The following is a 27,098-nucleotide window of genomic DNA, read 5'->3' as shown; positions in this document are numbered from 1 at the left end:
GTACAGTGCTAAAAATATTTTGGAAATAATTCTAAGTGATAATTCAAATCAGGATATTTTATATCTTAAAGTAGACAGATCACTACTTACCTAAATAAACGGATTTTAAGCTTCCAACTAGTTTAAAGATCGTTCCGTTTACACTATATACATAATAAAGCATTACTTAAAAGGACACTACAGACACCAGAACAACTACGGGGTTAATGTAGTAGTTCTGGTGTCTATAGCCTGTCCCAGCAGGATTTTTAATGTAAGCACTGCCTTTTCAGAGAAAAGGTAGTGTTTACATTGCAGCCTAGGGACACCACTAGTGGCGGCCATTAGAGGTGCTTCCTGGGTCAGTGTGCAGCACTAACGTTTAGCATCTCCACTCACTGTGTGGAGAGACTGAATCTTCTCCATAGAGGTGCATTGATTCAATGTATCTCTATGAGGAGACGCTGATTGGCGTAATGCAGCGTTTTGCCACACATTATTACATCTTTTTCTATATTTGTGGACAAAACATTTGTATATATATATATATATATATATATATGTTTGTCCAAAATGAAAATACACAGGGTACCAGAGAATTGATAATTTTAGACCAAAACAAATGATCTAAGAAAATTGAAGATTATATATATATATATATATATATATATATATATATATATATATATATATATATATATATATATATATATATTCTACCTTTTTTATATATATATATTCTTTCTACACTAGGGCGTGAAGGATGTCAATTGCATCACTTGGGGGTAGCTACACAAGCAGGCTCCTTTAAATGTTCAGATGCCATCTTAGGGAATACAGCACCATTTGAGCTATGAATTAATTATTTCAGCAGCACAGTAAACAGCAATAAATATATAAACATGTTCTCCATACATTGTATGCAAACATTTACATAGATCATAAATGACCGTTTACCCCAAATGCTGTAAGGTTAGAATTTTCTATACACAATAAGAACTAGAATAAATATTATTTGAAGTGGTATTGAACCATCGGACTTAAGCAAGACAAGAAAACAAATTACCTCCTGCCATTAGGTAAACATAGCTATAAGTGGCACAATGTGAAATACATAAATAATACAGTATATCTCTCCGTACTGCACAACAACTTACAATTGTTGCTTTAATGATGAGCATAACGTTTCCAGTAGGTTTATGTGTTATGTTCTTTTACATACATTGTGGTGTTCCTAGCTGAACTGATTAAATAATAAACAAACAGAAAGAGTACAATCTTACAACGTATACCAAGAATATAGTGAAGAGGACAATTAAAATTGAAGTAAATACCAATACAGGATCTGGTAATAAATTAAATTAAACAAAACCTATTCACTGGTTTTCTTGACCTTGTTATAAAATAGTGGCATGTTGTTCACACACCGTGCTTAAAACCCAGCTGACTAGTTATATTATGTCTTATACAGGGACACTAAATAATTCCAAATTATTAAAGGGACACATTCAACACCAAAACCACATCATCTGAAATAAGTGGTTTTGGTGCATGCATAACGCCCCATTTCTGGTTCCCAAACCAGTCCTCATGGTCAACCAACAATCCAGGATTTATGTATTTCCCTTTTCAGTCCAATGGAGATACTGTCAAAACCTGGAATGTTGGTGGGCCATGAGAACTGGCGTGGGAACCACTGGTTTAAACCATTGCTGTTTAAAAGAAATATTTTACCAAAAATACACCTCTTGTGGTTGTCAACCTGCATGATGCCACCTCTAGTGGCTGTCACACACAGCATGATGACACTGAACATGGCTCAAGCCTCTCAGATAAACAATAGACTGGAAGATCGTGGAGATTGCCATTGCCATGCAATGTATGTCTGTCATGCTTCAGAGAAACATTGGACATGACAGAGTTTAAGATTCTTTATGACCTCACTCTGGGTGGATCTGGCTGGAGTAAGGAGTATGCTCTGGCACTTGGTAATGATGAGAGAGAGCACCTATTTTTAACACAATTTATATAACTATGGTAGAATGCACCCAGGTGGGTAGCCAGTAAGGTGGAGTGCCAATTTATTTTTATTATATCTTTATCAATTCACTAACAGAGTGTTCCTTTAAAAAAAAACACTATAGTCACCAGGACTATAACACTGTATCACCAGGATACAGCTTACTGTATTTGTTTTGGTGAGTAGAATAACTTCCTATAGGCGTTTTGCAATAAACACTGTCTTTCAAGAGGAAATACAATGTTTACATATAGCTTAGGGATAACTCCACTGTCCACTCCTCAGATGGCTACTAGAGGTGTTTCCTGGGGCAGTGCGACTCAAGGCACACCTAACATCTTGTTCTAGAGTCTAAGGGGTTTTTAAGGTTGTTTTTTTTTTTTTTTTTTTTTTTTTAAACATCTTAGACACACCTGGGTAATCCATAAATCCTGGACTGTTAGCTGTGCCTTGATGAGAGGATTGAGGAGCACTGCCATTCAGTGTCTCCATCCTCTGCATGGAGAAGCTGAACTTTCCTCATAGAGATGAATTAATTCAATGCAACTCTGAGGAGATGCTGATTGGCCAGGTCTTTGACTTGACTTGTGCTGGCTCAGCCCCTGATCTGCCTCCTTGACAAGCTCAGCCAATCCTATGCGGAAGCATTGTGATTGGTTCAGAGAATTACTTCTAATGTTAGCTGTAAGCAGGCAGATCAGGGGCAAAGCCAGCAGCTGCAGACTTGAATACAAGTAAGATGTTACTATAATTAGGGAGGAAATCAGGGAAGGCGTTTTAGATGGTGGATTTAACACTATATACACGTTTGTGTTCCTGACCCTATAGTATTCCTTTAATGGATTTATTTCTGTGCTAATGATTATAGAGGAGCAGGGCATCCGGAAGCCATTAATACTGAGAGTTCATGGAAAGTAAGCATTTTACGATCCAGCACTGTTAAGCAGGGTCTGTCACATAGTTTGTGCCTCTTGCTCCTGCTACACCGGGAATGAGAACTTAGAGGTCATTTATTTTGTGGGGATAAAGATGACAGAGTAATTACTAAATGCTATCTGTAAGGCGATTTATATTCATAAATGTAGGCTAAGAATTCACCCTGGTTTACTGGGAAAATCAATTATACTGCGCGTATCCTGATATTAAACATTTCCTGGGAGCTTCTACCTGTTTAATGAATGAATTGTGCAGACCTGGGTTCTGATCTCAATATATGTTATTCTAGTATTATAACCAAGTACATAGAAACAGGTGGTGATCTGTTTAGGACTTTTTAAATTCATGAGAAATTTAAAACAGTGAATGCTATGTTTTGATTATTAAATAAAAACGGTAATTATCTTAAAATGATCTTTAAAAAAAATGAACTGGAATATTACAATTAAAATCGAATTCATTTTATTTAAAGAAATCCCTTGCCTTTTCCTCCCACGTCTCTGACAGCTATTTTTATTCACTTTTGGCTGGACTGTCTTAGCTAGCCTATTGCCTGACAGAAAATGCCACAGACAAAAAGTGCACACTGTTTTGAAAAAGCAATGGGCCATTGCAAAATAGTGAGCACAGGGTCAGATAACCAACAAACCAATCAAAGTTGTATATAAATGGTTTTAGGAAAGGTTAAGCAAATTATTTATTTGAAAACTTCAATGTACATGAATAAGAAAAATAAATAACCATATGGTATAACAAAGAGTACCGTATATTAAGATATTAAACCACTTTGATGACACACTTTCTTTATATTCACAAACATTACTGTGTTATACCATACATGGATCAGAGCTGGAAAAATTGTAGGTTTGAAAATTTAACACAAGAAATTATTTTGGTTATAATATTTGGTTCTCAATTCACCACAAACAATACTTATTCTCATTTATAACAACTATTTCGAGTTTGGAATGTGTGGATTCTCTATTTTGTTTGGTTAGCTACTCAGTTGGCCAGGGCATTCTTAACCTCATAATGAAAATAAAAGGGGAGGGGGAAGCCAAATGTTATACAAAAACAAAACAAAAACAAAAAACAAACAAACAGAAAAAAATACCTTTGCACCAATTGCAAAAACCTGGACTATAATCTACATTTGCTATATTTTATCCTTTGACATAAGTCCCAGAATGCAACTGACCTCTGTATAATTGACTGATCGTTTTCTAATCAAATCTATTTTAAATAATTATGCTATAGTTATGATTAAAACACATGCTAATGCAATACATGGACTCGGTATTATTGTGATGAATGTATGTAGTTTCACTTCATTGCATTTGAAGAAGTTTTCTAATTTTCAAAGTATTCAGAAAATGTGAAATCGTAACACGATGATTACAACCCATATATGTGAGAAAAATTCTAAGTGTGAAAAATGTGAATGTCTTCTGCAAAAAAAATATTCAAGAGCTTTAACAAATAACATAATCCCATTCTTCTCCTAATGAAAGGGGAAATCTTGATGCTTTATCTTTATCCTTTGTTTGGTTTCATTGGCTAGAACAAATAAAATATAGAAAACTACAAACAAAAGGAAAACGAAACATTACCATTCTTACTGTTCAGTTCTTAACTTTTCTTTCATTTAACTCCCAGGAGTTCACATGCCAGGAACTGGGTCACTGTTTTAAGTCTAGCGCATGTACAAATACTGAAACTGAACCTCAATGGTAGGCCCAGGAAGACCGCTCATTTCAGGGGGATTTTCCTGTATCATCACGCACATGTGAAATACTTTTTTTTTTTTTTAGACATCTATGGAGTATTGTGTAAATAAAGTTCTGAATTACTAGCAGTCTGTGGTTGAGAGGAGAGCTGATCAGCATTCATGCTGGTTAGACTGTTCTGTGCCTTCGAAAAGTTACACTTGAAGGAACACTATAGCGTTCGGAAAACAAACCTTTATTTCTAAAATGCTACAACCCTGGCTAGTTACAGATCTCGCCACCTCACCCCATCTGTAATATGAATTAAGAGGAGTTTTACTCACCTTTTCCCGCTACCGAGACTCCTTTGGCTCTGCTTGGCTCTCTGCCTCCAGCATTGTGTGAATCCAAGCTTAAAGGATCACTATAGTGTCAGGAAAACAAACTCATTTTCCTGGTACTATATAGTCCTTAGGTCCCCCCCATCCTCAGGGCCCCCCTCCTGCTGGGCTGAAGTGGTTAAAACCCCCTTCAGGCACTTACCTTTTCCCAGCGCCATGCGCGCATTTAAACCGCCCATAGGAAAGCATTACTCAATGCTTTCCAATGGACGTTCTGCGTGCTTTTTCGCATTGAGCGTCGCGGAAGCGCCTCTAGCGGCTGTCATAAAGACAGCCACTAGAGGCTGGATTAACCCTGCAATGTAAACATAGCAGTTTCTCTGAAACTGCTATGTTTACAGCTACAGGGATAAAACCTGGGGGACCAGTTCATTGAGCTGAAGTGGTCTGGATAACTATAGTGGTCCTTTAAACATAAGAAAGCATTATATTCAATGCTTTCCTATGAGCTCCTGCATCACATGGCTGAGTTTTACTAGAGGTAGATGTAACCCATCAATGTAAACATTGCAGCTTCTAAAAAATACTCCAATGTTTTACATTACAGAGTTAAAAGGACTCTTTATTTAGATGAAGTGGTCTGATTTAGAGTCCCTTTACATGAAAAAAATGTTTGCTTTTATAGTTTATATTCTCTACAATGTACAGCTGTGAGATTATATATATCTATATCATTAAGGAACATTTGCTTTCCATGTTATCACAATGCATACCTTAAACTGGTTTGCACATTCTTTGCCACCAGCTACTTTATTGTAATGCCATTAAGGACCAAATTCTGACTAACTCTATATATTCCTTTAAATGAAAAACCTTTGCTTTTATTATTTATATCCTCTACAATGTACAGCTGGGATTGTATTTTATATATATAGATTATTTTCTTTTTTTAATACAATGTTAAACAAAAATCTGCACACAGTCAAGCCATAAAACTTGCTTTTCCCACAGAAATCACAAATCTGCAGTGATGTTACTACTACAAAGGATTCTGGGTGGGCATATGCAAATTAGTTTAACAAAGAATCACATTTTTGGCTCATTCCATTTTAAACATGGATTCCTTTGAGTCTGTTTGCTGTATACAACAGCTTTGAAACACAACTTAGGAAAAGATGTAAAGCCAGTGAACCACTCATGGGCAGTTGTTTCATTGTTAATGCAAATGGTTGGTTACTGGCTTGCTATGGAGGCTTGGTGGTGCTTGGGAAGCAAAAACCAAAAAGGTTATGGTGGGTAAAAAATTGTGATTGAAAACCCCTTCCACCTGAAGTCTGTGGATAGTTAATACAATGTTAAACAAAAATCTCCACCCCAGTAAAGCCATAAGACCTGCTTTTCTCACAGAAAGGCGGAGAGGGGATTTCAATCACAATTCCCCTCCCCCACCATTCTTGTTCTTTTCCTTTAAAGGAATTTATATAGAGTTAGTCAGAATGTGGTCCTTTATGGCATTACAATAAAGTCACTGGTGGTAAAGAATCCGAACACTGTGCAAACCAGTTTAAGGTATGCACTGGCATCCCTGTAATGGCCCCTAATGATATAATATACTAAGAAGTATACATCTATAAATGGCTTAGCAGCACAGACGTCCTGGCCATGCCTTCTCCCTTTGCAATGTGTTTAGAGAGCCAAGTGTTCTGAGATAGATTACAGCAAGGTGCAGGATGAGATGCAAGTGTGTGCAGAAGGTCTGTGAAGCCACCTTTCAACAGGTGTTTGAACCAGTGGAAGGTCCTTCTTAAACAGACGCTAAACTGTATCCACTACCACTACTGTATCCACTACCCTAGCACCATGTGTAGATGCAATTATTAAAGTATTCTATATACACAATGCTGAAAAAACCTGTGTTACTAGCCAGGCCTCAATAGTTAATGGTTTCTGCAAGTCATATTATACCCATCAGGGGTGAATGTCTACACGCCAGGGCCAACCGTTCACGCCCCAATTGCTAGTAGAAATGTTGATTCTATGATCTATAGGTACACAATATACTATATAGTTTTACACCCACCCCTGCAAGAAGCCCATTTAATTTGAAGACTGCAGTTTAAAGGTACAGACTGAGAATCAGAAGCCATTCTGCCGGATTTCCTTCATCTTAGTTACTACATTATTAATTTACTGTAACAATGTTACTATTTGTACCTGTAGCTATCACCTGCTGCAGTTATGCCATTAACTCTCTATGCCATCTCATACAAATTCCTCTGCCACCTTATGTCCCATTTCCACAGTTTAACCTTTAGATTGTAAGCTCACGGGCAGGGCCTTCTACCGGTAGTATCGGTCTGTTTTTATTGTATTGTCTTGTCTTGTCTTTTTCCCAACTGTAAAGCGCTGCGGAATATGGTTGGCGCTTTTTAAATACCAGTAATAAATATATTGCACACAGCAGGGTCCCGTTAATTTCGCTGGATTAGAATGGTGTCTGTGTGGCACAGTCTACTTACAAACAGCAGACAAGAAATCTGCAAAGTAATGTTCTGGTAAAGTCCACCGTGCATGTGTACCCTCTACTAAAATCACCCTAGAAAGCCTAGTAGAAATGGTTCTTAAAATGTAATGCTAATTATTAGCTTCATTGCAATGTTAATGTACGGATACTACAGCCTTATTGTTTGCCTTCTTTAAAATGCACGTTCCAACTAAGTGGCAATTCGATTTTAAATTTCCCAACGGAGCGTTGCTAATTTGTTTTTCAACATTTCAACATGGACTTGGGATGTTTTAATGATCTCATTCTACAATATATGTTTATCTCAATTTGTGTTTGGTATATAAGTGCCCTCTAGGGATGCGATAAACAGTAGCTAATAAACTTGACTACCTCGGCAGCTAATAAACTTAAATACCTCTGTACAATATTTGATCTGGGTGAATAAGTCCTGCCGCTGCAATTTGTCCGCTGCAGCCAGTCTTCCACGAGTGATTTGTATAGTGAGGAACAATAACCGACTTACCATTCCATTAACAGAAGAAACAAACTGCTTTTAAGGCAACAATATTGCAAAATTTAGAACACACGTTAGCATGCCATTAAAACACACAGGGCTGTTAGCACAAGACAAAGGTGAATCATGCGCCAGATGTTACTGTGCCACGCAAAAACTTTATGGAAAAGGAAAGGGGAAGCAATGCTGCACATCTGTTGCTTTTTGGCGTTGTTAAAAAGCTTGTTCTTTTGGGTGGCCTTAGGCTGTTTATCGCAGTAAGGCATTATTTTTCAGTTCATTACCAAAGGCTTTCCACAGTCTTTCAATAAAGTATGGTCAGCGGATTGCAAATGACTTGAAAATGAGGGCATACGGGAAGAAATGCTTGAAAACATGTTTATTTTTGCAAAATCAAGTCGGTGTGCTTAATAAAAAAAGTTCTTATATAATGTGAGTTATAATAATAAATAAATAAAAAATGAAAATGACCAACAAAAACTATAGAAAGTATAGTCATGGGCCTTGCAGCTTTAACTATTTAAAAAGGAAAAAAGTTCTTTAGTTACAGTTCATGTATTCCTTACACCAGTAAACACTACTGCAGTGTCCGAGTAGTGATATCTGTGAGTCTGTAAATATGGGTGCCCAGAAGCAATAATAGGAGTATAGGTGATTTACATAAAGTGCCTTTCTGTGCCTCTGTATAAAAAAAAACCCAACAACCCATTACCGGATTCATGCAGCATATGTAAGTGGGGTTTTGCTCATTATTGCTGCATATTTCCCACATTTTGGCTTGGGTAAACAGTGCATGTTAACCAAAAATTGGCAGATATTTTTGAGTAGGTTTGTTTAGAAATGACTCCAAGTTATCCACCAATCGCCTCATTGAGTACTGTGCTCAAAACCAATACATAGAAAAAAACAAACAAAAAAAAAAAACACACCTCATAATACAGTTCGCATCTATCTCTGCACGGGACAGGTAAATAAATCCTATGTCAAGCTAGAAGGCATGAAATTGGCACAGAACCAGCTTAGATTGGGTATAAATTCAGGACAAGTCCTAAATCACGTAATCTACATACTTATGAAATGCCACGTGTCCAATACATTTCAGAAAGGGGCAAAGCTTGCAAAAGAAAAAAAAAGGCATTTTGCATTTGTTAAAATGTAGAGGTCTGCTGTGAGCTGCAGTCTTTAAAATCTGGAGGTCGTAGGTCACAAGGTGTGGCGGCCATTTTGTTTGTTATTGAAAAGACAATCTAGGATTGGGAACTATTGACGATGAATCAGAGTGGGGAGGGCAGGTAGGAGATCCTGTGCATCTGATCTTTGAAGCTTTACATAAAATATGTAAAGAAATGCAATAACGGTTTAGTGTAGTTCATGTGCTTATCAGGGCTGTGTGATAAATGGCTGAAGTGCGAACGGTGTACTACAGGAGGCAAAGCAAACAAACTATCATAATATTTACAAGTGGAACTTTTTCCCTTCCGTTTTTTGGGTGCCTTACATATGTGTAATATCTACACTTGACTTACTTGTACAGTAGCACAATCTAAGAACATTGTAAGACCACAGAAAAGAAAGTTATTGGTAAATGTGCAGAGAAGGAGAGACTGATGGTTTTAGCGAGCAATGCACAAAATCTGCAGTGTGGGAAACGACAGTTTTAGGATGTGGGGACCAACAAAGCACTTTGGTTAGATAATAGCATATGATTTTATATATCATCATGTGGGTCAGCACCAAGGCAGGGATGCTATTGGGAAGGTGTTGCATGCAAAATAACAGCGTCTAGTTGGCAAACATAAAAGGGGAGGAGGGATGAGTGAGAAGAGCACAGACTCACTCTGCCTGCGGTGCGGTGTACCAATCCGAGGGCTCCCCTGGTATGAGCCCTGCCAGGGAGAGAAGGAGGGAGCAGAATACCCACTCTGTGCAGAAAAAGAGAGGGGAAAAAGGATAATAAAATGGAGAAATCCAGTGGGTCCAAAAAAACAAAAACAAAAAAACACGACAGCCAACAATATGATGTTACAAACGAAAAAACGTCCTCTGTGGAATTTCAAACAGTAATGCAATGTTCCGAAAGAATAGATGTAATTACAGTAACATACAAACAGGACATCAAAAAATAAATAAAGAAGAATAGCAAAGGGGTATTTTGGCGAGCCTGGAAAGCGATTAAATATGAACGTGAATGAAACAAAAAACACAAAACAAACAAAAGAAAACATGAATAAATACATTGCAGCACGAAGCAAACAGTTTGCAAGAACAGCAAAGATTCCAATCTGTGGTACGGCAGCCTATTCCAAAACATCGTACCTGCAGAGCACAGATACAAAGGCAAAAGAAATGTGACCTAGAAACGTTTAACGAAGCATTCATAGTCCTTTTATTCAAAGAATAAGCAGGGAATTTTATTCAATTGCATATGTCGGTGTCTTATTGTATGCTCCAGACAGTGACATCTGCTGCGTGGGTGATAATATCCTGGACATAAATAATTTCCCTTGTTAAATGGAGAAGCATAGGCGTTCTATCGTTACAATAATTCACAGAGTATTTCAGTACTTTATGTTAAAATCTTCGAATAATAGCTAGTCACTAATGAATTGAGAAATGCTTTGAGACTTTTACTGAAGAATCCGCAACGCTCCAGGCTTTGGAGACATGTAGCGTGGACTTTTAAATTAAAAATCCCAAGAGCCTTTACCTTTGGGAGTTGGTCTGTCCAAAGCAGTTGTTAAACGTTCCGCTAGCTCATTAAAGATGCAGTGAGTAAACTGCCATGCAAACCATATATTAGGTTACAGGGCTAATATTGTGGTAATAACCAAAACGTCCCCACAGGGTTTCACTTAACAAGTTATTAGACTGTGAAATTTATTTCCCAGACAAGTGGTAGCTGCGCAATTATTACATTAGGATCAGCTTAAACCGCTTTTCTTGAAGTTTCACTATAAAGCCTGTCTCACAGGTCATGACGGGGAAAAAAAAAAAACCCACACTCTTCTAAGCCACTTCTGTAAAAGACAATCCGTCAACTTGCTGTTACAGAACCCCATATTGGGGTCAGAGCACACTTGTGTTGCCAGTAACAGAGAAGCTATATTTTGGCTAACTATTTTTCCCGATCTAGTTGACCGGTTAAAATGAATAAAAATTCTTTTTTTAAGGCTCTGGCCCGACATTTGTAATTTTGACATTTTCATCTGCACTATAAACCACTGTGAACGAACGGGCAAAAATTGAATACTTTTCCAAAACGTAAGTAAGCTGAAACGGAACAGAAAATAGCGAGAACGTTTTGTAAAACTCTGAACTTCCCGATTTACTAATTGCAGCTTATATTATATATGAAAACAAATGTGGGTAAAAGTACCGACATGCAAAGACAAACCTATTTCTACTTTAGAAGTTATATCAATCTACAATGTAAAGCCAGAACATTCAGAACAGCCATATATAATAATAATAATAATAATAATAATAAAAATAGTCAGAATAAACCTCTTTGTTTGTGCACCTTCATCTTTGAATTGACTCATTTCAATTTCTGTGAATGTGTTACACACTCATTCCCTACAGATTGCATGACGCATAGACTTCTACATTTCATATAATCAAGGGCAACGCTGGTCTTTCATTGTAACCATCAACCGTTACGGGATTAATAAAGCAGGAACGTGTATCTTAGCACCTACACAGCTATTCGTACTATTAGATCAATTCACCAAGCAGGTCTATAGATCAGGATGGCCCAAAAGCCAGATGTTGTAGAACTACAACTTCCATGAGGTCTTGCATACCTTTGGAATGCCTTTGAATGGCAAATCCTCATTGATGCTGTAGTTGTAAAACATCTGGGGAATCTACCTTTTGGGCAATTTATTTACGAGAGAATTGGTTTCAATGCTTAAGACTAGTAATGAGCTAAATGGATCTTAATGCCATGCAGGAGAAAGACGTATCATTTGCTTTCTCCTCATCTCCCTGATTGGTGTTCGAATTCTGTGGAAACACTGCTGGCCCCTGAAAGCCTGGCTACTGATGGAGAAATTGACCCATATTCAATATAAAAGCTGGGTCTCGCTAATCAGCTTACAAGGTAGTGATAATTACTATGTATAGAGATCCTTTCACATATTTTATCATTTATGGGTTTGATTACCAATCGTATAGTATTTATTTGACCTACACCAGAAGGAAGAAAGGCAGGGACTCTGCAACCCACAGGTTAGAACAGATTTCACAGTTGGTGCATTAACCAACAGAGCTATCGCATTAAATAAAATAAATACAAAACTTCTGTTACGGCAGGAGTAAAAACCAAGAAAATCTCAATATCCTTGGTAGAATTCCTCTGTGTATTGATAGCATTGTTTCAGGAGCAGGCTGAATTTAAATGACTCTTGAAGAGTTCGTATTGACGGCAGCTTCAGACCTCCTGATAAGAGTTGGAAAATTGCGGCAGGAGCTGATTAAGTGACAGTGACTGATATGTGAGGCCCAATCTGTATGCTATTCCTGCTTGCCCTACTCCCACACGCTGTATTTAAAGCACTAGGGCTGCTGGCATTCATTTCTTTAGGCACGGATACCTCCGTGACTGTGCAATCATATAAACTACAGAAGACAGAGGCACAAACCTTGTCATTGACAGAAACCAAAACGCGCACAACAGCTGTGACAACATAATGGGAATGCTTTAAAATGGCGTTTATGAATTAAACACAAAGTGTGCAACAAATCAGTTTAGACCAGGATTATGTCATTGCAGCTTCAAAATATAGCCCTAAGAGATACTTTAGCATTTCAACATTAAATATTTAACACAGACCCTGCTGTGGTCCATTTTTAAAGCATTTTTTGTAGATAATTTAAAGTAGTGCAACTATAGTTTGACTCTTTTAAATTAAGAATATTTTTGTTCAGAGACTGGGGTTCCTTCAAGCATCCTAGGGCATTTAATGCAAATTAATCTCTTGCTTTCCAGCTGCCCAGAGTCAGAACATGTTAGGGAAGTCTAATGGGAGCTAGTGGGGTAGGCTGCTCTGTTGGCAGAAGCAGAGAGCTGTACTGTCCCTTCTGATACAGAATAGCTATGGAAAAACTCACGTAGACTACACAGGAATTTCTTGTAAATTACAACACAATTAGAAGATTAAAAAAAAAAAAGAGAGACTTTGAGAGGTCACTTTTCATCAAATTAGGCAAAGACTAGACCTTCAAAGAGCTTCCATGGCTACATTTTGAGAGAGCACCTGCCTGAACAAGAGATATCAACTTCGGTGAAAGCCTGGACAGAATTCATGCGTTCTGCTCAGAGTGCAATTTACTTCAGGGCGGCCAACAGGGGGAGAGGAGGAGGACTGAGGGGGTTTATTAATAACTATGACAGGATTTCACCTTCTATTTGGTACTTTATACCATATCGATTGCAATGTGAAATGTCTGTCATAATTAAGATAGGAGAGCGTGCTATCACATTCAGAGACTTCTTTACTTCTGTACAAGTTAAAGAAGTCTCCGTTTGCTGTTAAACTGAAACGAGCACACCAAATATATTACAATAAAAACATGGAGTTTGGGTGAGGGCCACATTGAGCCCTCATGCTGATAGCATGGAATAATGATTCTCATAGAAAAACAAGCTTTCTAAAATAGAGGCTAGTTGAATTTTTCACAGGAAGTCTCTAGCACTAGCCGTATGTCTACTGATGGAGCGGAGAGACACGTTACAAAACAAAAAATAATGAAAATGTAAACCTTATCGCAAGACAGAAAAATACTTTTAGGTATTCACCTTTCAAGAACTTTTCCCTCTCTCTTCACCATCATTTAATCGTAATCTCTCAACTTGTCAGTGGAACAAACAATATAACTAGGCTGTTTATTCCCTGAAGAAATGCTGACATTTCACGCTGTCGTCACATAACGTGCCGGTATGGAATATACTGCTTATATGATCTATAAAGCTCAGAGATTGTAAAGTGATTGAGAAGTTCCATTGTAATGCAGGACCCACAAAAGGTGGTTTGTCAAGATGGAATTCAATCGCTGGTCATTAATGGGTTAAAACAGGGGTAGAGACACTCTGCCAATAATCAGAGGTAACTGCAGGAGAACCTTCTAATGGCGAAGTTAATAAACAAAAGGCAAGGCATTCAATCTCCTTTAAAATAAAAGATTACCTGCAGCTCACTGGCTGGAATAATGATAAATGAAAGCAATAAATGGGAGAGAAAGCTGGATTTGAGATGGAAGATAATGTTGGAGCCAGAGTAGATGTCTCTGGGTCCCAGAGGCAGTTGTCCCTATGCAGTTTCCTCTGAGTCCAAACAAATTAATATCTTCGTGATTCCGTGGATGAGAATGTAACCCTACCAAAATTACTCCAAACCAAAAACAACATTCCAAGGTACCAACAGGAAACCAACAAGAAAATGTACTTTGAATGACAAAATCTTGTAGAAATTGGAAAACAACAACATTTCATTACCGTGGCTACTTTATTACAAGCCAGGTAGGTCCTATATTGATAAATATGACTGATAACTCATTCATAACCAATGCACAGAGGTGCATACAGACTCGAACAGCAAATATGGAATGGCTGCTCTGTCATCCAATCAAAAAAAAAAAAATAACATTGCATTAGGCTAAAATCTTTATGAAATGTTCATAAAGACTGGGGTGGAATGCCATTGAAATTCCAACCCAGCCAAAAAAATTATAAGAGAGTAGGGACTACTTTGTTTTTGTATTTTCCGTACACATGGTAATGCTCGACAAAAAGGCAGAGCTACCACTGTTAAGCCCCCCATTAAGCCAGGAGCTGAAGAGGAAGTCTATTGTAGTAGCCGCGAAGGACAGCTTCAGACAAGTAAAACTCACCTTTCTCTAGCACCTCGCGGCAAAATATGCAAAGATCCCAGACGTTGACAGAGTTACTTTAAATAATTTAATCTGAATCCACATACAGGGAGTGCAGAATTATTAGGCAAGTTGTATTTTTGAGGATTAATTTTATTATTGAACAACAACCATGTTCTCAATGAACCCAAAAAACTCATTAATATCAAAGCTGAATATTTTTGGAAGTAGTTTTTAGTTTGTTTTTAGTTATAGCTATTTTAGGGGGATATCTGTGTGTGCAGGTGACTATTACTGTGCATAATTATTAGGCAACTTAACAAAAAACAAATATATACCCATTTCAATTATTTATTTTTACCAGTGAAACCAATATAACATCTCAACATTCACAAATATACATTTCTGACATTCAAAAACAAAACAAAAACAAATCAGTGACCAATATAGCCACCTTTCTTTGCAAGGACACTCAAAAGCCTGCCATCCATGGATTCTGTCTGTGTTTTGATCTGTTCACCATCAACATTGCGTGCAGCAGCAACCACAGCCTCCCAGACACTGTTCAGAGAGGTGTACTGTTTTCCCTCCTTGTAAATCTCACATTTGATGATGGACCACAGGTTCTCAATGGGGTTCAGATCAGGTGAACAAGGAGGCCATGTCATTAGATTTTCTTCTTTTATACCCTTTCTTGCCAGCCACGCTGTGGAGTACTTGGACGCGTGTGATGGAGCATTGTCCTGCATGAAAATCATGTTTTTCTTGAAGGATGCAGACTTCTTCCTGTACCACTGCTTGAAGAAGGTGTCTTCCAGAAACTGGCAGTAGGACTGGGAGTTGAGCTTGACTCCATCCTCAACCCGAAAAGGCCCCACAAGCTCATCTTTGATACCAGCCCAAACCAGTACTCCACCTCCACCTTGCTGGCGTCTGAGTCGGACTGGAGCTCTCTGCCCTTTACCAATCCAGCCACGGGCCCATCCATCTGGCCCATCAAGACTCACTCATTTCATCAGTCCATAAAACCTTAGAAAAATCAGTCTTGAGATATTTCTTGGCCCAGTCTTGACGTTTCAGCTTGTGTGTCTTGTTCAGTGGTGGTCGTCTTTCAGCCTTTCTTACCTTGGCCATGTCTCTGAGTATTGCACACCTTGTGCTTTTGGGCACTCCAGTGATGTTGCAGCTCTGAAATATGGCCAAACTGGTGGCAAGTGGCATCTTGGCAGCTGCACGCTTGACTTTTCTCAGTTCATGGGCAGTTATTTTGCGCCTTGGTTTTTCCACACGCTTCTTGCGACCCTGTTGACTATTTTGAATGAAACGCTTGATTGTTCGATGATCACACGTCAGAAGCTTTGCAATTTTAAGAGTGCTGCATCCCTCTGCAAGATATCTCACTATTTTTGACTTTTCTGAGCCTGTCAAGTCCTTCTTTTGACCCATTTTGCCAAAGGAAAGGAAGTTGCCTAATAATTATGCACACCTGATATAGGGTGTTGATGTCATTAGAGCACACCCCTTCTCATTACAGAGATGCACATCACCTAATATGCTTAATTGGTAGTAGGCTTTCGAGCCTATACAGCTTGGAGTAAGACAACATGCATAAAGAGGATGATGTGGTCAAAATACTCATTTGCCTAATAATTCTGCACTCCCTGTATAGTTAAAAAAAAAAAGCAACCAACGCAAGTTATTTGTAACGTGCAATCTTGCATTTATTTTGCAAACTGTAGAAATAACCACAGACACACACACACAAACACAGACAGCCATACACTACTCACTGAAGTCCTCCTCCATGTGGTCTGAGTGTATTTGTCACACTTCTTGGCTTTTTCGGCTTTGGAGTCTTGACTTCCCTTCTGGCACTTACATCTGGTTTTCTAAAACAGAGACGAGAAAGAAAAATAAAAATGTAAATAAAGCCTAGTGGTGAAAAACAAAACAAAACAGGTTTCTTACTGGAGTACAGAATATCGACTAAATTATACACGGCATAGCAGCATTAACGGTTTGAGTGCCCGGGGAAATTCTCTTCCTTCTACAAAACAAGACTGCAATAAGAGATCTGTCACCATTAATATACTATATTACCCATCAATCTAATTCTTTGTATTGGATATGTTGCTCTTAAAGCTGGCTTTCCCCATTTTCTTTTAGGAGTTTGTTTTTCTGACTAAACGATCGCTCCATGTATTGGCGCTCTCTACTACAAAAGCAATAGGTTTTATTTGCTACTGGAATTCAAAGAACCCCTGGAGGGAATGAAGTTCTCCCTGAACATACCATGTTGGTTTAAGTAATTTGAAGTTTAATGTGACGCAGTGGAGATGGAACGATGTCTCAGTGTCTTGTTTGCATGCACAGCCACCAGTGTAATGTGAAGGCTGGCTAAGCATCGTAGAAAATGTTTTACAAAACAAGGAATGCCAAGGCTAGCCATCAATTCCTTCTAATTCTTAGCATTCTTAGTACTATTATCTTCACCATTAAAGGACCCTTCGAGCAAAATGCACCTTAACCCCTTAAGGACCAAACTTCTGGAATAAAAGGGAATTATGACATGTCACACATGTCATGTGTCCTTAAGGGGTTAAAAGAGATATGCAGCACTTGATTGCTTGTTTAAAAAAAACAATCTATTAAGAGTAGATAGGGTAATCTGCCACTCTGATCGACTCAACCGGACAGTTTGCTGTCTCCCGGGTGCTCGGGTCCGGCATGTTGCCGACAGAGTGGAGGGATCATTGGGAGGGGCTGGAGATGACCCAGCTGTCATGGTCCATATTGGTACCAATGACAAAGTCAGAGGAAAATGGAAGATCCTAAAGAATGAGTTCAGGGAACTAGGAAGTAAGCTACAGAAAAGGGCCTCCAAGGTAATATTTTCAGAAATATTACCTGTGCCGCGCGCTACAGCAGAAAGGCAGCGGGAGATTAGAGAGGTCAATGCGTGGCTGAAGTCTTGGTGCAGGAAAGAGGGTTTGGGGTTTTTAGAGCACTGTGCCGATATTGCACTTGGGTACAACCTGTATAGTCGTGATGGATTGCACCTAAACGGAAGAGGGTCTGCTGTGCTGGGGGATAGGATGGCTAGAAGGTTGGAGGAGATTTTAAACTAGTGGTAGGGTCAAAGCAATCTAGAAAATGGAGATAGGATAGAAATGAGATGGGCCTTAGCTCAGAACAATGGGGGTGGAGATGGGGGGAGGGGGAAGCTCAGAACAGAGGAGGTATGTAATATTGATTCACAAAAAGTACAAATGACTCATGGTAATATTAAATGTATGCTTACTAATGCAAGGAGCCTATATAACAAAATGGGGGAACTAGAGGCAATAGCATACACTAAACAATACGATATAATAGGCATAACAGAAACATGGTGGGATGAGACACATGACTGGGCAGTTAATTTAAATTGGTACACATTATTTAGGAAGGATAGGAAAAACAAGAAGGGTGGTGGAGTATGTTTGTATGTCAACCATGAGTTAAAGTCAAATCTTAGGCATGTGGAGTGTGACGAGGAAAATGTGGAGTAGATATGGGTAGCTTTATGGGTAGATATCGGCTTGGGGCAAACAAAGGGAAATCAATTATTGGTTGGGATATGTTATAAACCACCTAATGTAAATATTATTGAGGAAGAACAGCTGTTAGAGCAAATTGAGAAAGCAGCAAATCGAGGTAACACGTTAATTATTGGAGATTTTAATTACTCTGACATAAATTGGGATAGAAGGACTAGTACTTAATTAAGGGGGATCAGGTTTTTCAATGTGTTAAATGACACCTTTATGTCACAACTGGTACAAGCACCAACTAGAAAGGATGCTTGTCTGGATCTCATCATAACAAACAATGTTGATCTTTTAACCAATATTCAAGTAGGAGAGCATTTGGGAAATAGTGATCACAATATGGTAAATTTTGAAATAAATCAAAAAAAAGCAAAAGCAAGTGGGGTATACTAAAACATATAATTTTAAAAAAGCCAATTTCAATAAGATTAGGGCAGCTCTACAACATATCGACTGGCATAAACTCCTTAGTGATAAAAACACTGAGGATAAATGGAAACTATTCAAACAAATATTAGAAAGGTACATTTCTCAGTATATACCATTGGGTAATAAATATAAAAGAAACAAATTAAAACCAATGTGGCATCCTATTTAAGATATAAGGAAGCCAATAACGCTTGCAAAAAGGCAATTAAAGTGGTTAAACTAGAAAATGAGAAATTGATAGCTAAAGAATGCAAAAACCAACCCAATTTTTTTTTTCAAGTACATCAATTCTAAAAAAAACAAAAATTAAAGAGTAGGTACACTGGAAACAGAGTTGGGTTTATTAGCTAATGAAGACCAGGAAAAAGCAGAAATTTTAAATAATTTTTCTTTAGTATATATTAATGAGGATCCTATGGCAAGAGATATGCAAATGATTGCTGCAAAAAACTTGCAAATAACTTGTGACTGGATAACTCGAGACAAGGTGCTACAGCTATTAAAGAAAATTAATGTAAATAAAGCTTCGGGGCCTGGCGGTATTCACCCACGAGTACTTAAGGAGCTAAGTGGGGAAATAAGTGAACCTCTGCATTTCATTTTTCAAGATTCTTTTGTTTCAGGTGTTGTACCGTAGGATTGGAGGAAAGCAGATGTTGTTCCTATATTTAAAAAATGGTTCAAAATCCTTGCCTGGAAATTATAGACCTGTGAGCTTAACTTCTGTAACTGGGAAAATATTTGAAGGGCTATTAAGGGATAACATTCAGGAATTCATAGGGAAGAACTTTGTTATTAGCAATAATCAGCATGGTTTTATGCAACATAGGTCATGTCAAACTAACCTAATAGCATTCTATGAAGAAGTAAGTAGAAGTATAGATCAGGGTGTTGCAGTGGATGTGACCTACTTGGATTTTGCCAAGGCATTTGATACGGTTCCTCACAATAGGTTAGTCTTCAAACTAAAAGAAATTGGTCTAGATGAATATTCTTGTTCTTGGGTAGAACATTGGCTTAAGGATAGAGTACAACGAGTTGTAATTAATGGTAAATTTTCAGGCTGGACAAAAGTGGTAAGTGGTGTCCCTCAGAGTTCTGTTTTGGGACCACTTCTACCACTTCTATTTAACATATTTATAAATGATCTTGAAATAGGCATTGAAAGCCATGTATCAGTGTTTGCAGATTACACAAAACTTTGTAAAGTAATAAAATGTGAGCAGGATATTGCTTTGCTGCAGAGGGATTTGGATAGATTGGGGGACTGGGCACCAAAATGGCAGATGAAATTTAACGTAGAGAAAAGCAAAGTTATGCACTTTGGGGTTAAGAATGCACAAGCAACTTACACACTAAATGGTAGTGAATTAGGGATAACCACACACGAGAAGGATTTGGGAATTGTTATAGACAACAAATTAGGCAGCAATATGCAATGTCAATCTGCAGTTGCTAAAGCCAGTAAGGTTTTGTCATGTATAAATAGGGGCATAAATTGTCGGGATGAAAATATAATTTTGCCTCTTTATAAACCGCTGGTAAGACCACACCTTGAATATGCTGTGCAATTTTGGGCGCCTGTTCTAAAGAAAGATATCATGGCACTAGAAAAAGTCCAGAGACGAGCTACAAAATTGATAAAAGGAATGTAGGATTTTAGTTAAGAAGAAAGTTTAAATCTCTTTAGTATAGAAAAAAGGGGCCTCAGAGGGAATATGATAACATTATACAAATATATTCGGGGCCAGTACAAACCATTATCTGGAAATCTATTCATAAACAGGGCTATACATAGGACACAAGGTCTCACGTTTAGGCTGGAAGAAAGGAGATTTCCTCTAAGGCAAAGAAAAGGTTTTTATTTTACAGTAAGAGCAATAAGGATATGGAATTCTTTGCCTGAAGAGGTGGTTTTGTCAGAGTCACTACAGATGTTTAAACTGCAATTGGATAAATACTTACAAAAACATAACATACAGGGATATAATTTCTAATTAGTGGGGTAATAGCTGCCTAATCTAAGGAGACATCTGACTTTTATTTTGGGGTCAAGAAGGATTTTTTTTCCTAGTTTGTGGCAAAATTGGAAGCGCTTCAGACTAGGTTTTTTGCCTTCTTTTGGATCAACAACAAAAACATATGTGATGAAGGCTGAACTTGATGGACGCAAGTCTCTTTTCAGCTATGCAACTATAACTCTTTTAAACAAAAACACAAATCAAAATAAAGCAGAGAAAAGCACGTAATAAACATTAATAAACTTACTATAAACATAGTCAGATCGCATTGTTGGGCACACCTCATCTAGGGAGTTTCTTCACCATACACTAACCCAGTCCAGATAAGTCAACCAATGACAAACAGGACACAGCACTGACAAAGAAACCCGACACTGAATCCTGATTTGCGTGTGACTATCAGGCATGCCCAATGCAGTTTTTTTGTTGTTTTTTTTTAGCATTCCTAGGGCTAGATAAGGGTCCCTTTTGTAGTGGGTATGGAAAGCATAAGAAAGAAGAAGCAGGTAAACATTAAGAAGATCATACTTGCCTGCTTTTTTTAGGCCTGCAGAGTGAGGCAACGGCCTCACTCAGAGCCAAAGATTCTGGATGAGACAGTGGTCTCAAAATGAAGTTACTTTAAGCGACAAGTATACTATGAGTGCAATCTCTCTTATTTAAGAGTTTTCCACACTTTCTCATTATTCATCCAAAAAATCTGGATGTATTGATTGCTTGTGCAATGCAGAGATAGTATGTGAGCACTGGAGTATAGCAGTCATTGCTCTAGGTATAAGTGAATCCCCATTGACCCTTTTGTGATCCCGGTGTCAAATATAAAGCTTGTCAGGCATATGAATGAGTGCCATGCGACTCATGTTCGTGTTAATTTGGCACCAGCTAAATGAGTGGAGGCTCTAGTTGCTGGGGAAACATTTTTTTTCTTTGACACATCGCTTAGGGGGAACATTATGTGCAAAAACAAACCCCCAAAACCAAAACAACAACTCATAGCCACCTGGCACTTAACCTACCATTAGTACAGCAAAGGTCTTAGCATTCAATGACTAATCTCCATGTTCTAGACTAGTGAGGGGTGGTCCAGTGTACATATTACTATGCTTAACATAACGAAATATGAAACTTATTTAGCTATTATCGTTACACAAAGCTTGTACTTTGAGTGTAAAATTACTGCTCTAAGCTGGAGAGAAAAGACGAACAAATATGGTGAATGCAGCATTGAGAAGATTAAAGATGTCGGCAGACACAAGCCTGCGAAGGACAGCAGATGGAGAAAAGACGGGCAGATGGAGAAAAGACGGGATGGAGAAAAGACGGGATGGAGAAAAGACGGGCAGAACAGTCTGGTTTTCCACAGCAAGCAATATGGAACTGTCTAGTATTATAGATGAGGGCCATCTAAAAAAATAAGAAATGTTCGTGTGAAATCCTTCATAAAATTCAGACATACTTTTTTCCATATTTATAATGAGATTTTTATTTAGATAACCTCTTAAAGGAATGGCCACCAAAAATGCATCAGACAGTGCACTAGAGTTAGATCAGCTAGTTAGAAGTCTCCGCCCCTCCCAGAGGTAATAAAATAAAGAGATTTACCTACTTTTATTCCCCAGAGCACAGCACTTGGTGCAGCATCCTCACATCCACTGGTTGGGATCATCTGAGATGATCTCAGCCAATCCAATGCATCCGCATAGGGAAGAATTTGGGGCCAAATGGGCATGAACCGTAATAGCTGCACCAATCAGCATCTCCTCAATGCATTTGTATGGAAGCGTTCGGCGTGTCCATGCAAAAAGTAGAGACGCTGAATGTCAGGTCTGCAACCTTTGCAAGACCTCAACTAGTAAGTCCTTCTATAAGCTGCCATAGGAGGCAATGGAAACACTGCATTATCTTAGAAAAACTGCTGAGTTTACAGCCCAGTTGTCTCTATAGCAAGAGATTGGAGGAAAATAAAAATTATAGAATTAGAGCGGAAAAGGAAAGAAAAGAGACAGAGGTTAAAAGACAGATTTCAAAGAATAATGTGTAATGGAAAATGCATGAGAAGTGGGTACAAAATACCTTTGGCAAGAGAAAATGGGCAAGAAAGATAATGGGTTCAGGTTCTAATGACTAATCGTTTAGGAAAAAACTATTCATTTTAGATCAAAGAGGAAATAGACTTGTTTCTAGACAACAGAATATTTTAGGGAAGCAATTGTTGCTAGAAACCATTTTGTTGCTACAAAGGTTAAAACAAGACCAACCCAAACACAGTTGAGACACTGAACATGAATGGGATTATGATTTTATTAATTTTAGTTATGGTTCCTTTTACCGTTACACAAGAAACTCATGGTCTCATGGATAGAGCAACACGCGGCACTGACATTCCCTTGCACAGGGTAAATAGCACACAACATACGGAGACAAGGTAACTGTACTAAGAGACGTGTTTAGTTCCCATCAAAAGGGGCGCAATGTCACCTAATGCTCACTGTATGGAATGTTTATTGTCCTGATGTACAACAGTGTCGTTTGCATTTCCAGTACAATGTGTTGTTCACACCTATTGTATAGGTCCTGACATTAATATCAATGTAAGCATGGAATGATATGTATTGATATATTGATATGTATTGATACGATATGGATAGACCAATTCGCACTTACCAGCTGATGCTCTAAGTGTTTGATTGTTTCGTCTTTTTTCAGAGCATCTTCTTTCAGCTGTCTGATCTCATTCAGCAGGTCTTCAGTCTGAAAAAATAATAGCACACAAAATATATGTGATTATGAGATTTTCATAATGGTTTTCACCTTCACAAATCATATGAGTGGTTACGGAATTCATAAAAAATAGACAATGCCAGATGAACATATTTGTAAAAATGCACTGAATTTACCGTAGCATCGAGATTTTAATCTAATTTTATCTCAAAGTAATGTCCACTCCTAATTTTGGCACACAAACTCAAGAAGGATTTAAATTTGCCATCTCTTTTGGAAGATGGTTGGGTAGGGTTGGACCATTTTTCTTCACTTACTGCATATAAGGATGAAATAAATATCTATACACACACACACACACACACACACGAGAACATTCATTATACAAAATACACATAGATTAAGTTTTGTCAATCAAACTTGATATGAAATTCTGCCAATATAAATACTCACAAGAACATTCATTATACAAAATATACACATTAATACATAGGTGAAGTTTTGTCAATTGTTCCTGGCATTCTATTCAAATAATTTTAAGAAACTTTTAAAAAATATATTAACCCCAACTGATGAAAAATAGCAATTATACCGACTTTCCATATGTCTGCTAACCTAACCTCTGGCCAATATATGTATACATTGCTCCTAATTGAAATGTTTAGAATTCCATATTCTTATAGTATTCACTAGGTATATAACCACGTATGTTCCCCAAAAAGGAGTTCCAAGTTAATTTTAATCCCAACAGTAAGCCAGACTGTTAGTGCCAGCGATAATTCCTTGAGTAAACCCAGACACAGTAATGAAACTAAAACCAACCTTACCTACTTGGCTATTAGTATACCTCCATTTTCCGGACAGCGAGTGGAGTACATGTACTGATACCATCTTTGGATAAAAGGGTGAGCGTCTATGCAATTTGCCACCAGTAGCTCAGATTCGGCATATGGCCAGAATCTGCAGTTGTACACATCTTGGTTCTCAAGGCACTCGAAGATTTTTTTCTGTATGCCCAACAAAACTAAATTTGTAAATGCCTAAAAGTAGTACTGTTGGTGGGTTGGGATACACTGTACGTGAGTGAGGTCAGCACACGGAAGCAGGATAACTTTCTGCTACTCATTTTGGTGGACCTCTGGACTGCTCTGTGGATGAAGCAGATGCTTCTTCAATCTTGCTGTCAAAACATGATCCTACACATTTCTTATTGGCACTATTAAAATACTCACCTATGTAAATATATTAATTATGTAATTTAGTTTAGGCAACTTAGTCACACTTCATCAATGTGAGGCAGCCACTAGTACAATTTCATTTCTAAGGCAAAACAGTGTGGGTAGAACGATGGAGGAGAAAGAGGACCAAATAAAAATAAGTAAAGTGGAGGGGCGGGGCCTGACTGCAGAGCTGAGCAGACGTGTTTGTCTGGGGCTCCAGCACTACTAAGCTCAATCGTTGCAATCCGCACTGACAAAGGCCATAACCGGACTTCATTTGTAGCCCAAACGACAATGGACCGGGTAAGCTATATGGAGACACCAAATATGTGGTGTTACTCACCGGACCCACAAACTCGGAGGCCGTGGCCTACCAGCATGGATGGTGCGAGGGAGACGGTCGCTCCCCGACCAATATACCCAGCTGAACACGCCAGTGTGAAACCCCGTTCCTCCCCCCCCCAATGGACCGGCAGGGGTCATCCCGGTCCCCACCGACCCAGAGCACACGGCTACACCGTATCTTGTCATCCATCTGGGTGCCGATGGGAATGGCACCTGGATGAACAAAATGGCAGCCGCGTCCTGGTCGATTGGGCCAGCGCCTTATCAACTAGACTGCAACTACGCGGAAGACGCGCTCAAACGCCTGGACAGGATATTCGACGACTTCTGGGCCAAATTAGACCAGCGCCTGACACAACCGCCACTCCCAGCAACCCACGAGGTAAAGGAGCGGGGGACAGGAGAGCAACACACTATGAGCACACTTAATCCCCAAGCACCTGCTGCTAAGACAGATTGCTCAGACAGACGCAAGGGAGACAGAGGACTCACCCCGAAGCACCACACACGCCGCAAGTGAACCCCTCGCCACCAGGGGAGACGAAATGCCGCAACCTACCACACCACCCACAGAGGGACAGATGCGACCTCATGGAGCCGCCGACTCCGCAGAGTGAGGGGTCAGGCCACAGGACTGGACAGAGACAGCGGCTGGCCCAGGCTGCATCATCGCCCTGGAGGGCCACAGGGCATCTGCCAGCATGCTGCCCCTACTCACGTGGCAACACAAGACCCCAATCCGACTCCGCTACCACTTTATGGGGAAGGACTTGAACTTTGTCAGGGCTCAGGTCAGTGACCCAGAAAAACAGACCTCCACACGGGCCCAGGGCCACGGGGCTTCCTCACCACACCCCCACTCAAGCGACTCCACCACAGCCCCTCAGTGCTTCCCGAGTACTGGAATCGGCTGACCCGGGACTCACACCATTAAACAGAGCTGGCCTGAGAAGCCTCCTGGACTCCTGCAGCGCAATCCCACTAGCTGCAGCTTATACATCACCTGTGGCTACGAACACTTCTTATTAAGCTAAGATATGTTACCCATGCGGTTTCATTTATACCTGTCTCAACCTTGATAGCTATACCTTTCACCATAATAGGAATGAAGTGGTCTGCTTGCATCACACTCAAAGTCCTCGAGCTCTAGCACAGAACATATGTTGTTTTATGCGCTGTTTTATATTGTGTCATAGCTAAACATGTACCTCACCTGTCCTAACAAGCAGAACAAGTGAACATACTTAGTATAAGTTAATGACAAGACCTGTCCACTGTTTCGCCTAATTTTGCTTGCGACCTACCATATATTGCCTAAACAAACACTATGTATGTCACTAAATCTAGTGAGAAATGTTAACATGATGTTTATATATGTGTTTAGCCCCCTCTACTACCGCCCCAACATAGCTGGCAACATCCAGGTGACAATCAGAGGCGATGCACCTTTAATTAAAAGACCAGCACGCTTCCAGTGCGTTTTGAGAATCTAGTTACCCCATCTCCAGCTACCTTTAGCACTGTGTCGCACCCTGATTTATAGGATTTATATGCTATGCTTCTCCAGTTATACTTTAATTTAAAAATGTGCAATGACCTAGCCTGCCATACTAATGTCTCATGTTGCATGACACTGTACTGCTTGATGATGCTGTTGTGGCACTGTAAGAGTAGATGTAATTCCCTGCACGCAAAAATAAAGAATAAAAAAAAAAAAAAAATAAGTAAAGTGACACGAATGTGGAAAAAAATAATGCAGGAAAGTTAAGAGTAAAATGGCAGAAACAAAATCTTAAAATGCTTACTTAAAATTAATATATTTTCAGCGACAAAGTAAGACTTTAACTAGCTATCGGCACATAATTATTTTCATTTAAGCACAAAGTGAAGCATAATGGCT

General features: G+C 38.9%; 1 protein-coding gene across 4 annotated transcripts in view; it reads right to left on the bottom strand.

Annotated features, from left to right (window-relative positions):
- CCSER2 (coiled-coil serine rich protein 2) overlaps nucleotides 1–27,098 on the bottom strand; it is a 198,945-nt gene that overhangs the window by 20,291 nt on the left and 151,556 nt on the right. For 2 of the 4 annotated variants that reach the window (XM_063435389.1, XM_063435388.1), the window contains exons 8-10: nucleotides 23,577–23,663; nucleotides 16,663–16,761; nucleotides 9,840–9,924 (exon numbers count right to left, since the gene is read on the bottom strand). In XM_063435389.1, the coding sequence (XP_063291459.1) occupies nucleotides 9,840–9,924; nucleotides 16,663–16,761; nucleotides 23,577–23,663 (271 nt within the window). The remainder of the gene's footprint in view (nucleotides 1–9,839; nucleotides 9,925–16,662; nucleotides 16,762–23,576; nucleotides 23,664–27,098) is intronic. The other 2 variants (XM_063435387.1, XM_063435386.1) reach the window with 1 other exon arrangement.

This window comes from Pelobates fuscus, chromosome 10 (assembly GCF_036172605.1).
Source record: "Pelobates fuscus isolate aPelFus1 chromosome 10, aPelFus1.pri, whole genome shotgun sequence".
In the NCBI taxonomy this organism is placed as follows: Eukaryota; Metazoa; Chordata; class Amphibia; order Anura; family Pelobatidae; genus Pelobates; species Pelobates fuscus.
Note: the sequence above shows the minus strand (reverse complement) of the source record. Positions and strands in the feature narration are given on the sequence as shown.